The following is a 12,880-nucleotide window of genomic DNA, read 5'->3' on the forward strand; positions in this document are numbered from 1 at the left end:
ATCATCTGATCCCTAATACAATGTGATAAGAAGGGCACTTCACCTCTGTGGTATTCTTTCTAAAAAGTCATAAATTATTTTTTTTAAGTTTATTTACTTTTCAGAGAAAGCAAGAGGGAGAGAGAATGAGCAGAGGAGGGACAGAGAGAGAGTCCAAAGCTCTGCGTTGTCAGCAAAGAGTCTGACACGGGCTTGAACTCACAAACCATGAGATCATGATGTGAGCTGAAGTCAGATGCTTAACTGACTAAGCCACCCACGTGCCCCAGTAAACTGACAGTCTTAAGAATTCACCCTCACTTAATCATGAGAAAGCATCAGCAAAGTGAGGAACTGTCTACAAAATAATTAACCAGTCCTGTCAAAGTCCTAAAAAACAAACAAAAAGGCTAAGAAACTGTCACAGATCAGAGGAGACTAAGGAGACATGACACTTAAAGCAGTATGATATCCTGAACTGTATTCAGGAACAGGAAAAAAAAAAAAAAAACAGTGGGAAAACAGAAATAAAATCTATAGTTTTCAAAAAAATTTTTTAAAGTTTATATTTTTGAGAGGGACAGAGCACACGTGAGGGAGGGGCAGAGAGAGGGAGACACAGATTTTGAAGCAGGCTCCAGGCTCTGAGTTGTCAGTACAGAACCCAACGTGGGGCTCGAACCCACAAACTGAGAGATCATGACCTGAGCCGATGTCGGATGCTTAACCGACTGAGCCACCCAGGCACTCCTAAGTAAAATCTATAGTTTAGCTAATATGGTATGTCAGCAATGTTAATTTTCTAGTTTTGATAAAGGTACCACGGTTTTGGAAGATTTTAAGACTTTAGAGGAAGCTGAGTGAAGAACACTGCATTCTGTGCTACCTTTGCATCACTTCCACAAATCTAAAATTACTGCAAAATAAGTTTTTACAACATCAAAGGGAAAAAGTGCTGGAAATGACTTACTAAATTGACTGTATGACACTATTTTTTAGACAAATGACTGCACCATACAGAACCAGAGTGATTTTCCTAAAAATCAAATCTGATTATGTTATTTCTTTGTTTAAAGCTTTCTAATTTTTTTAAATGTTTATTTATTTTGAAAGAGATGGGGAAGAAGGACAGAAAGAGAAGAAGCCAAGCAGGCTCTGTGCTGAAATCTGAGTCGAAATCAAGAGTCAGAGGCTTAACCGACAGAGCCACCAGGCCCCCCTCTAATGGTTTTTCTTGCCATTAATAAAAAGTTCAAATCCTTTAATATGGTCTATAAGACAGTGGAAAGCACAACAATCTCTCCCTGATCCCAAATGTCCATGACCTAATCACTGGAACATGTAAATATGACAGCTTATACGGCAAAAGGGAGCTGACATTGCAGATTGTATTAGGACTGCTAATCATCTGACCTTAAAATAGGGAGAAAAGCTTCGATTATCCAGATGAGCTCAGTGTAATCACAACAGTCCTTAAAATTAAAAGTACAAGAGGGAGGCAGAGGAGAGGCAGGGAGAAGTGACTACAGAAGACTCTTCAGAGATGAAGCCAGATACTGCCAGCTCTGAAGGCAGACAGAGGGGACCATGAACCAAGGAATGTGGGCACCTCTAAAAGCAGGAAAAGGCAAAGAAATGGATTCTCTCCCACAGTCTCTAGGAGGGAATTCAGCCCTACTGATCTTGATTTTAGCTTCGTTAGACTTTTAACCTACAGATGATGAATTCATGTTATTTTATGCTGCCAGTTTGTGGTAATTTGTTGCAGCAGCAAAGAGAAAATGAATGCAAAGGCCCTGCAAGACCTGACTGCTGCTCACTTCTACTTTACCACTCACCACTCCTTCCCACTGTGATTTTCAGCAGGTGTGCCTTAATATACCGCTACATTCAAAGCATTCACATGGGTCTACTGAGGTCTGGTCAATAAAGAAAATGAAATTTTGCTACACTAAAGGTGCCTATCATTATGTTGAAGTGATACAGAATGATGACCTGGTAGAGAGCAAAGCCAGAGCACAACATAAGGAAAGACTGTGCTAGAGCTTTGCTTCAAAAGGCCATCGAAGAGGTTGGTTAGGGCAGAATATAGGTACGCTGCCTTCCTTGTAAAGGGGATCAAATAAATATGTGATATTTTTCTGAAATTTGCTTTTTTCTAATAAAAATTTTTTAATGTTTATTTCTGAGAGTGAGAGAGACAGAGAGTGGGGGAGGGTCAGAGAGAAAGGGGGACAAAGAATCCAAAGGAAGCTGGGGGCTCTGAGCTGTCAGCACAGAGCCCCAAACAGGGCTCAAACTTACAAACTGTGAGATCATTATCTGAGCCGAAGTCCGACACTTAACCAACTTAGATGCCCCTGCTTTTTTTTAAATTAGAAATGTCCAAAGTTTAATTTCTTCAAGAATGCCACCAACTAAAACTTTAGCACTAAGGTAGCCATGAGTATGAAAAGGCCAAGAATCACTGATCCATACACAAGTTGACCATACTAAATTTTTCTCAAGCCATGCTTGCTCATCTCTGACCCTTCACACAGGCTCTTCCCTCCACCTGGAACCATCAAAAATCCCCTCTTACCCCTTCATCTGACCAACTCTAATTCTTCGGATCTCAGTTCAACTCTTCCTCCAGAAAACATCTGCTAACCCTGCAAGTGAATGCCTACTTAATGGTGCATCTACAGCATCTTGGACCACAATGACAGTACTTTTCACGTGGTACTGTAATTGTCTAACTGTAAACTCTCTAAGTGAAAAATTTGAGTCTAGTTGGGTCCCAGCTCTATCATAGTCCTAAAGCTTAGCATAATGCCTGGCTCATGGAAATCATTCCTACATTTTGGGGAAAAAATTAAGCCTAGTAAATAATCATCAAACACTTCTGTAGCAGACATTTCTCTCATCACAATGTATCAAGAAGGACTACATAAGTAAAGAGAAAGAACACAAAACTTTAAGAGCTTTCGCTACATAAAGCAAATTATACTCTAGTACAAGAACAAATGCACGTATCTGAGTTTTTTGATCTATATTATATATAGATCTATATTATAGATAATATAACTATATTAGTTCAAGTAGAAGAACAGCCTTTGAAACGAAAGGAAAGTAATAATATACAGTATTTAACTACATCTAAGGTGTTTTGATACTGCTGCTTTTTACACTCACCAGGTGCATTAGCTTCTACTGCTATTGTAATGAATTACCACAAACTGGCTTAAAACACCACAAGTTTATTATTTTATAGTTCTAGAGGTCAGAAGTCCAAAATCAGTTCACTGGGCTAAGGTCAAAGGGTCATGGGCAGACATGGTTCCTTCTGAGGCTCCAAGAAGAGAATCCATTTCCTTGCCTTTTTCAGCTTCTAGTGGCCACCTGCATTCCTTGGCTTATGGCCCTTTCTTCCATCTTCAAAGCACACTACTCCCACCTCTAGATGCTAACTCCTCCAGGTCCCCTCTAATCAGATGTTGTGATTATATCAGGCCCACTCAGATCCAAGATAATATCCCCAACTCTTAATCACAGCTGCAAAGCTTTCAAAAATTAGGACGGAAACATACTAGGGGGCCGTTATTCAGCTCACTGCATCAGCTGTTAATGGCAAGTTTTCACACAACTATATCATGACTTCTATCACTTCAGTAAAACAAATTTTAAAATTTCACCAATTCTAAGATGCCCTCTAAATTCAGACATAAAAATGTGAAACAAAAGTGTCTTAGAACCAATGAAATAAAATAATTTTACTACATCCACCAAATAACCTAACACAGTGACTCACAAAAAAAGGAGCATCAACAAATAAACACTGAAAACAGGAAGTTCAGGTTACATACAATCTCTGAAAAGTTTCTACATTCTTAGCCTCAAGTGAGGTATGTCTGTATAAAAGAACATATATTCTAACACATTATCTACTCACTGGTACCAATCTGACCTGAGAAGTAAACAAAAGATTTTTAAGAAATAGTCTATATACTTTTAAAATTTTAGTTTCTTATTTCTTTTGAGAGAATGTGAGCAGGAGAGGGGCACAGAGAGAGGGAGAGAGAGAGAATCCCAAGCAGGTTCTGCACTGTCAGTGCAGAGCATGATGCAGGACTCAAACTCACAAACTGTGAGATCATGACCAAGAGCCAAAACCAAGAGTTGGACACTTAACTGCCTGAGCCACCCAGGTGCCCCAGCCTATATACCTTTTAATGGAGCTGCTCAGCTGGTCAACCTGACTGATATCATCATATACCAGTTAGATACAGTCTCTGGTTTTCTTTTTTAAAGGTTTTATTTTTAAATAATCTCTACACCAAACCTGGGGCTCAAACTCACAACCCTGAGATCAAGAGTCTTATGATCCACCAACTGAGCCAGCCAGGCGCCCTAGTCTTTGATTTTCTATAAGCATCTATGCTCTCCTTGGCAAGACTACATCATCACAAGATAAATAAAATTTTAAAGATTTTATTTTTAAGTAATCTCTACACCAAACCTGGGGTGCAAATTTACAACCCTGAGATCAAGAGTCTCATGTTTCACCAACTGGGCCAGCCAGGCGCTCCTGGCCTCTGGTTTTCCATAAGCATCTATGTCCTTCTTGGCAAGACTAAATTATCACAAGATCTATCCAAATGATACATCTGCCTCAGGGACATAATCTCCTTCCAGACACTAGATTCCCACCAAAGGAAAATTGATTCTATTCTTGCTGTAAGCAAACCAGACACAAGAATCCAAATTTATAAGGTAAATATTTTACGGATGTCTAGTCACTATACAAAAAAATTAATCATAAGCTCTCTTTAAATAAATGAGTTTTCTCATCCTCTTCCTTGCCAAAAAAGTAACGTTTTAAATATCGAGTCTTTGTTTCATTAGTCTTTTCCTGAATCAAATTTCAATATATTTTAGAAGTCAGATTCAAGTTTTTCATTATCTTATAAACAATATCAAGGTCAGCAAAATATAAGCTCCTCTATCTGATAAAGATACATTCATACTAACGTGAGGGGCACAATCAGATATAAGGATATAAGAACATCATTTATCCATCACTAAACTACCAAGAAATAGGTCAATATTCAGCCACTCATACATTTTAACCATTCTTATTAAAATATTATAGTACTTCTGAACCAGTTGGTAAATAGTCACACAGCCCCGACCCTGCTTCCCTGTTGTATCCCACAATGCTGTTTCCTTGCCCCAGACCTTCAAGACCTCATGAACACCATCCTGCTGTAGCATCAAGGCTAGCATACATTCCATCGTCAGTGTATGTAGCACTGATTGTTAAATATTTTGAATATATGATTCCTGACAATAGAGTATCAATAATGTTGCTAAAATAAAAATTTTTTAGAAACATAAAAAACATAAAGACACACACACCCCTACAGAAATCAGCAATTAGAAACCCCAGTGATTTAGAAAATGAGTAATTCCAATCACACCTGTATACCCTGGTTTACTCTCTTCTAATGGAAGGCTAATAGCTACAAAAGTAACTGACCCAGTCACTGCTGGCTGACAGTCTACACAGACATAGCCTATGTAAGTAACCATTTGGATGAAATCTTACCGCATTAAGTACATCAGTTCCCCTCTTTGGCTGCCACAATAATGAGTACTAAGAGTAAAGGGACCAAAAGAAAACCAACACCAGTTGAGAACCTACTCTATGCCAGGCACATTACTTTTCTCTACATCATCTTATATAATTCTCACAACAATCCTGTGAAAGTGTCACTATTGTCATTTTACAGACAAATGGGGATATGAAAGGTCACTAATGTATACACATTCAAACAGTTGATAAATAGTGAAGAAGCTAGGCATTGCAGGTTCCAAAGCTCATTTCACAATACCTGTTTCTCAGAAATACTGAGAAAAACAAGCAAGTTAAGACTTGGCCATTCGCTTGGCTCGGCGAAGCATTTTACTACTCCCTCTAGCCTCCCTATTTCCTCTTGCTTTTCCTCAGTTCCTATCACAAGCAGCTTTCAGCACCAATTAAATCCACCTTCCTGCAGCCAGCTAGCTGAGGTAGATGGCCTATTAAAGGAAACCTTTCAAGAGTAGATCTGTTGGAGGAAAGAAGGGCTGGCTGAGCAGTGTAAGAAAATAATAAAAAGACTGAAACAGTGATTGAGCCTTAAGAGAGAGCTGGCCATACACAGATCCTTTCAGGGGTCAGTCTTCAAAAATAATAATGAATATGAAGCCAAGTTCACTTACTCAGTTGAGTGCCTACTGCAGAATATGATGAGGAAAACTCATACAGTCTCTGCCATCCAAAGAATTTATATCCTGGTGTTCTGAAGGAAACGGAATGAAGGGGACTCTCATTTGCTAAATATCTCATTTTGCTAAGCACCAGGTACTTTAAAAATAGTAACTCATTTAATAAAACTCTCTCTACAACTCTAGAAGAAAGGTATTATTATCCCCTGAAACTCAGAGATGTTAAGTAATTATCTCTACAAAACCCTGAGCTGTATCAAAGCCAACGACTTTTTACTAGCCCACACCTTCTGCAATTCCGAGTATGCTTAGCCTACTGGAAAGAGTGGCTTTCCCAGGGCTGAATATAACATGATCTGCTCTAACGTGCAGTGCTAAGATGAGGGTCTCATTTCTAGGAAAGTCCATTGAAGACTGGCTCAAAAATCTGTTCTATTTCAATGTTTTTAAGGATCTAATACTTCAGGGTTTACAGAGAATTAGAAAGATGAAGTTAGCTCAAATGCTATAATCAGTGGCAATGAATGTGGTTTACAAAAATCATTACAGATATAATCTCAGAAACCTGAGAGGAGGGACTGCAGTGGGAATGAAAAGACACTGCAAATAACTAATGCAATACATACAGCAACGAAAAATAAAATTTAAACCCACATAAAAGACACTTGTTTATATAAGGAATAATTTTTAAGATCCTTATCTATTAATCAGTTTAGAAAGAAATTATGTATCCAGATGGTTACATTGTGCCGTACCAATATCTTTACCAGAGGACCTGATGTTTCTGCTGAGCTATAAAGAGTAGAAACCTGAGACACAGATGCTGCTCTGATCAAAAAGAACTTTCTTCAGACACACTAGGGAGCTTTATATCATTTTAAATTTTGCATGTGCTCTCAAAGTTGAAGGGTTTCCTATAACTGACCAGATAGTACTGCTGAGTGAACGGTATGCTTATGCCATTATGGAGTCCAATAATTCCCATTACTATCTCCTCTTTCTCACATTATTAGCAATTGACATGATAAAACTGCCAGCAGTATCATTCCTAATAAAGGCATATGGAAGAAAGAAAACACATTTTCATTTGAAAATGAGCACCATTTGCTTCCCCAAAGTAGAACAAAACAGCAGTGGTTTACTCTTAAATCTGGGTGCCTGCCCTCAAAAAAAACTTTTGAATTACCCCTTTCAATGTAGGTCAGTTGGGAGAAATTTTGGAGTTACCCCATCATTATTGCCAGGATTATTATTTCACCCAGTCTTTCAGGTTTTGAGGACTAGACTTTGGAAAGACTCTGAAAAGGCAGAGTAAAAGTTGAAAAATATTCAACTAACACCTCATATGGAAATACAAATAATTCTAAAAGCCCATATGCTGATCAGTGAAAAACTGAAGTACAGAAATCCAAGTCCACAAAAGGAAGTGTAAGAGAAGTATGTCACAAGCTCAAGTCTAACTATTATATTCAAGTGGGAAAGAGCATGTGAACAGTTAAACCCAGAAAGCAAAAGTGATAAAGACTCAGTTTTCTGCCTATTTCCTACCCTTTCCAAAAAAAAAAAAAGTCTCTGAAAAAGAAACTTTTTACAGTCTCTTAATAGAAAGAGAACTGGACTTGGAATTAGGAAGACTGAATTGGAGTTGATTTAACTAATGTTTACTGAATACCCATTATTTGTTCCAGGGCCTGAATATATACAGCAGTGATGAGGGAGGCAAACTGCTACCCTCACCAAGTTTACACAGGAATTGGTGAAAAACATACCCACTTAACCCTTCCAGATCTCAATTTCCTCTGTACAATTAGGGAAGTGGACTAGGTGTTGTTCAGGCTGCACTCCAAAAACATCTCAATATCCACCTCTATTTTAATCCTAACGGCTCTGCTTTTGTCTGATTTTTCCATCAGTGGTCTATCCACCATTTCCTTCAGAGCAATAAATATGTTTTTTAAAAAGGTTGGATAACCACTAAATAAGTGATCTATAGATACCATTCCAGTTTAACAATTCTGTCTCCTGTAATGTTCTATCCTCATATTTCTGACATGTTTCTTTTTCATCATGCCTGGAATTCCACACAGACAAATTAAAAGGAAAACTATTTCATGCAGGGCTAAAGAATGAACCAAAACCCCAAAGGATTGCTTAATCTTTATCTACAAATGCCAAAACAATGTAGCAAAAATTGTTTTTTTTTAAGATTAGCAAAAAAAGACAAAAACAGATTTGATGTTGCTACTTCTCTACTTAAGCTACTTCCTTCCACCAAAACAACAAAAAATTGACTGTAGTTTTTTATTTTACTTTATTTTTTTCAAGTATAATGGACACATGCTCTATTAGTTTCCGGTAGACTAACAGAATGATTCGGTATTTGTATAAACTGCAAAATGATCACTACAATAAGTGGTTAACATCTGTCACCATACCTAGTTGCAGATTTTCTTTTCTTGTGATGAGAACTATTACCATTTCCTCTCTTGGCCTAGTTTTTTATCTTAATTTCCAAATTCTTCGGCAATGATACTCAAGGCCTTTCTGCAACCTGACCCCTTTTTAAGTATGCTTTTCAGCTTCAATGCTTTGGGTTCTCCCTATTACCCAGCACACTTCTTGTCTCTTGACAGCTTCTCTTCTAAACATGCCGTGCACTTCCACAATTTGAGACTTTTGTCCGTGCTGCAACCTCTGACTCAAGACAGTCTTGCCTTCCTATCCATACCTGTCAAATCCCTCAAGGTCACCACCAAGTCAAATGTCACCAAAATACAGGTGAATTTAGGACAAAGGCAGTGATTCACTTTCCACTAGGCTAATCTTGAGTACCCAAGTATTAAACATTCCACAAATGCTTTAATGAATTATGTTAAATGGTAGAAACAAAGCATCATCCATATCTGACTTCTAACGTTCTTACAGACTTACTACACTCATTACAATTGATATTCTGGCATTTCTTGAGCATTCACAAAACTTATAAGGCTAAGATCAATATCTCCCACTTTAAAAATCATTCACTAACACAGTAGTGATGTTACACAGAATCAAGAAAAGGCAATCCTTGGATCACTGTTAAACATGGGTTTACAATATTCTAAAAGACTTGGGATCTCTTCTTAAATGACCATGTGCTAGTTCCTTCACACACAAAACTGTTCAAAAACAAAACAAAAAACAACAATTTATATTAAGTTCACAAGAAAAAAACTGCTCACAAATATCTTTATGTACGTTCAGGACAGGAACACAAAACCTACAACCATGTTCACAGTCAAACCCACGACAGCAAACAATAACCATTGGAAGCATATAATATTGCCAAGTATGGTTGATCCAAAGGATACTAAGCCTAAGACATCAACCACTGATTGTCAGGATAAACGGTAATCTTCATGTTAGAAAAGCATAAGCTGTAAAAACTAGATATTGGCTGAACTGACATAACCCAATGAATTTTCATTAACAAACTGGACAAAACAGGTCCATCCAAAAGTCGTTTGTACTAGTGTATTAGTACAGTGTACTAGTGTAGTTTTGTTCTCTTATGAACACAGGGCACTTTTTCTGAAGTATTCCATTACTTCCAAGAGTTCTCATCTAAAATACTATCAAGTCTATAACATGAGTTCCTCCTACCGTGGGTCCATCCACAAACATTCAAATCTCAAGATTAGGTAATGAATATCCTAGAAATGATTATTTTTCACTTGAATCTCCTGCATACTAAAAGCCTACGACCTTAGCATGAAAGCGGCTTTCAAGTTGCACAGGCTGCTGCCTGTACGAAGGCCTTTCTTTCCTCAAAGCAGGGCCAACTCTGGCACGCTTTTTTATTTCTGAAAGTGAAGCTGAGGGAAAAAAGCCACCCAGATCTAAAGGTACTCGTTTAAATCCGTTTGACACCTGCTCCCTTTACAACGCGACAAGCAAACTCCAAACGCTAGAGCAGCAGCCGCAGCAGCAATGACAGATCCTGAGGCCGAATTGGGTCAGGGTTACGGTTACTCTTATGTTGCATATTTACACCCTTTTGTCTACAAACTTGAGCGCTAACTTAAGTTCCCTACAAGGCAGCGTGCTCGCTGGGCCGCAGAAATCAAAGCAATTTTCCTGACTCGGGAAGGGCACAATCCATGCAGTTCCATGGCTACACCAGTTTTCTCCAGACCACGCACTCTGCGGCCTCGGCTTTTCGCCGGAGAAAGGGTCGCTCCGGGCAACTCGCCTGCGCTCAGGCTGGATATGAGGGTTTTTAAACTGCACCTGGGCCCCTCCTTTTCCACCGTCCCCACTAACCCCGGCCGCTTTCCGGCCTAGGGTCACATTACGTAAACAGCCCCGGCCCCAGCTTTCCCAGGTCGGCCCCCGCCCCCGCGCCAGGGCGCCCCTCCCCCCCTCCGTACCACGCGTTCCCCCCCCCCCCCAGTCCGCCCCCCCACGCGGCCTCCGCCCGCGGCCTCGGCTCTGCGCCCCTACCCGCCTCTGCCCCCGCCCCGACGCCCCCCACGGCCCGGCCCGGTCCAGCCCGCCCCGAGTGGCCGCCCAGGCTGCCCCGCCGGCGCTAGGCCCCGCGCTCCGCAGGGGCCGCCCGCCTCACCGTTCTGCTGGTGCGGCGCCGGGCCCGGGCCGGCGGGCGCGGCGGCTCCTGAGGCTGCGGCTCCTCCAAGCTTGGGCGGGATTCGGGCGCTGGCGGCCGGATGAGGGGATTCGGCGGGGGCCGACATGACGGCGCTGCTGGCGGCGGCGGCTCAGCTTCAGGGAGGTGGGCGGAGGGAAGGGAAGGCGGGGCCGGAGAGGCGAAAGGAAGAGGAAGGAGCGCGCCTGGCGTCACCGAGGGAGTCGCCCAGGACCGCGGCCGGGTGTCGGCACTCCACCGGGGAGACGCGCTCTGCGGACGCAGGTGCCGGGCCCGTGGCCCGCCTCGTCGGGCCGTGCTGCGCGCCCCAAACCCTGAGTGCGGGGCTCCCGACTCGGGTGGCTCCCCGCACCGAGGCCTTGGGCCGCCGACGCAACGCCCCCTGCAGGTCGAAGCCCGGCAAGCTCAGGCTCGAGGCGGGGTCCGGGGCCGCGGCCTCCCCGCCAGCCTGGCGACTAAACTGCTCCGGCACCGGCGGAGCCCCGGTCGCTTTGAGAGGGAAGGGATGGGCCCCGGCAGGACTCCCATCTGTGCGGAGGCTGCGCGCACGGCGAGCCTGGCCCCGCGGGGTTGGGAGGGGGATCCGCGCCGCACCCTAGCCTCGGGGTGACATCCGGAGCTCAGGGCCACGCCGCACTGGCCTGACCCCACCCACCCTTCTTCCTGAACGGGAACCCTGGATTCACTTTTGGTTTTTCATCTTGAAATTTTCCCTCTCAATGTTAATTCTAAAGGAAATACGGCATTCGGGGTCCCTGTCTGTAGGAAATTGTAATCCTCAGCAAAGGAAGAGGAAACATTTCTCTTTGATAAACACAAGGATCGAAATAAGTGCGTTATTCTAAACTTTTCCCACTAACTTAAATCTAGGGAAGGGGAAGGAGGAAATAGAGCAAGAGAAACTGGAAGACAAACTTTATCTTCCTCATTTTTGCCAAGAGTTGCATCATTCTGTTGATGTTTAGATGAGAAGCTATAGCATCCAAAGCAGAAACTCCGCCTGCATTATATACCTTGAAATCTTTGAATCCCTGGCCTATGCCAGCAGGCTAACTGGCAAGCAAATCTTGGACTTGATTACCCAAGTCATTTTTCCATCTTAAAACCCTTAGTGTGCTACCATCTTTATTAGAAATGAAATTGCTCAAGGGCACCTGATGGTTAAGCCCTCGGTGGGTTAAGCCTCTGACTCTTGATTTATGCTCAGGTCATGATCTCAAGGTTCCTGAGATCTAGCCCTGGGGTAGCCTGCTGGGGATTCTCTCTCTCTCTCTCTCTCTCTCTTTCTCTCTCTCTCTTTCTCTCTTTCCCCCTCCCCCACTCGTGCTTTCTCTCTCTCTCAAAATAAATAACAATTAAAAAAAGTGAAATTGTTCAGAAACATTGAATTTGAAATGGGATGTAGCAAGATATTTCTGGAGTGATAAGTCTAATTTACCGAATAATTATGGAAATCATGTAGTGTGATCTAGAATAATGCCAAGCTTCCCTTTTGTTGTTCCCATGAATTAATGGTATTTGGTGCTTTAATGCATCAAATGGACTACAAATAGGATTGCAGTAGTTGGATAGGTACTTTTGAGTTTTAGGGTTTTCAAAGAGACGTCATGCTCCACATAGAAGTGGCAAGCTCTCTTCCGCAGCATTCCCAGCTTTTCCACAGAAACCTAAGCCCTGCATGAGCAAAAATCACACTTTGCTTTATCAAGGAGATTACATGGTTACAGGTTCCAAGGCTTCCCAGGAGTTCTTTGAAAACAAAACCAAAAAACGCTGGATTAAGGGCTACCATTATGAGGGTAAGGGAATCACTAGGCAATTGGCATTTTGCCCCTGAATGTATCTTCCTTTAATCAGAGGTATATGTAATGAAGGCAAGCCCTATCTGTTTTAGGGCAGACTCCTAAAGAGGAGGACTGGGACCATGTTTCAGCAATCTTCCCCACAATCTTTATCATCTGAGCTGCTTCCTCTTGTCCACTAATTTACCACAGTATTTTCTATTTTCTA

At 41.8% G+C, this 12,880-nt stretch overlaps 1 protein-coding gene across 4 annotated transcripts in view; it reads right to left on the reverse strand.

Annotated features, from left to right (window-relative positions):
- SEC24B (SEC24 homolog B, COPII coat complex component) overlaps positions 1–11,093 on the reverse strand; it is a 101,141-nt gene extending 90,048 nt beyond the window's left edge. For all 4 annotated transcript variants that reach the window (XM_058721689.1, XM_058721688.1, XM_058721687.1 and 1 more), the window contains exon 1: positions 10,832–11,093. In XM_058721689.1, coding sequence (XP_058577672.1) covers positions 10,832–10,958 — 127 coding nt within the window. In that variant the 5' untranslated portion in view covers positions 10,959–11,093. The remainder of the gene's footprint in view (positions 1–10,831) is intronic.
- Positions 11,094–12,880: the final 1,787 nt, after the last annotated feature.

The sequence above is a fragment of the Neofelis nebulosa genome, chromosome 3 (assembly GCF_028018385.1).
Source record: "Neofelis nebulosa isolate mNeoNeb1 chromosome 3, mNeoNeb1.pri, whole genome shotgun sequence".
Lineage (NCBI taxonomy): Eukaryota > Metazoa > Chordata > Mammalia > Carnivora > Felidae > Neofelis > Neofelis nebulosa.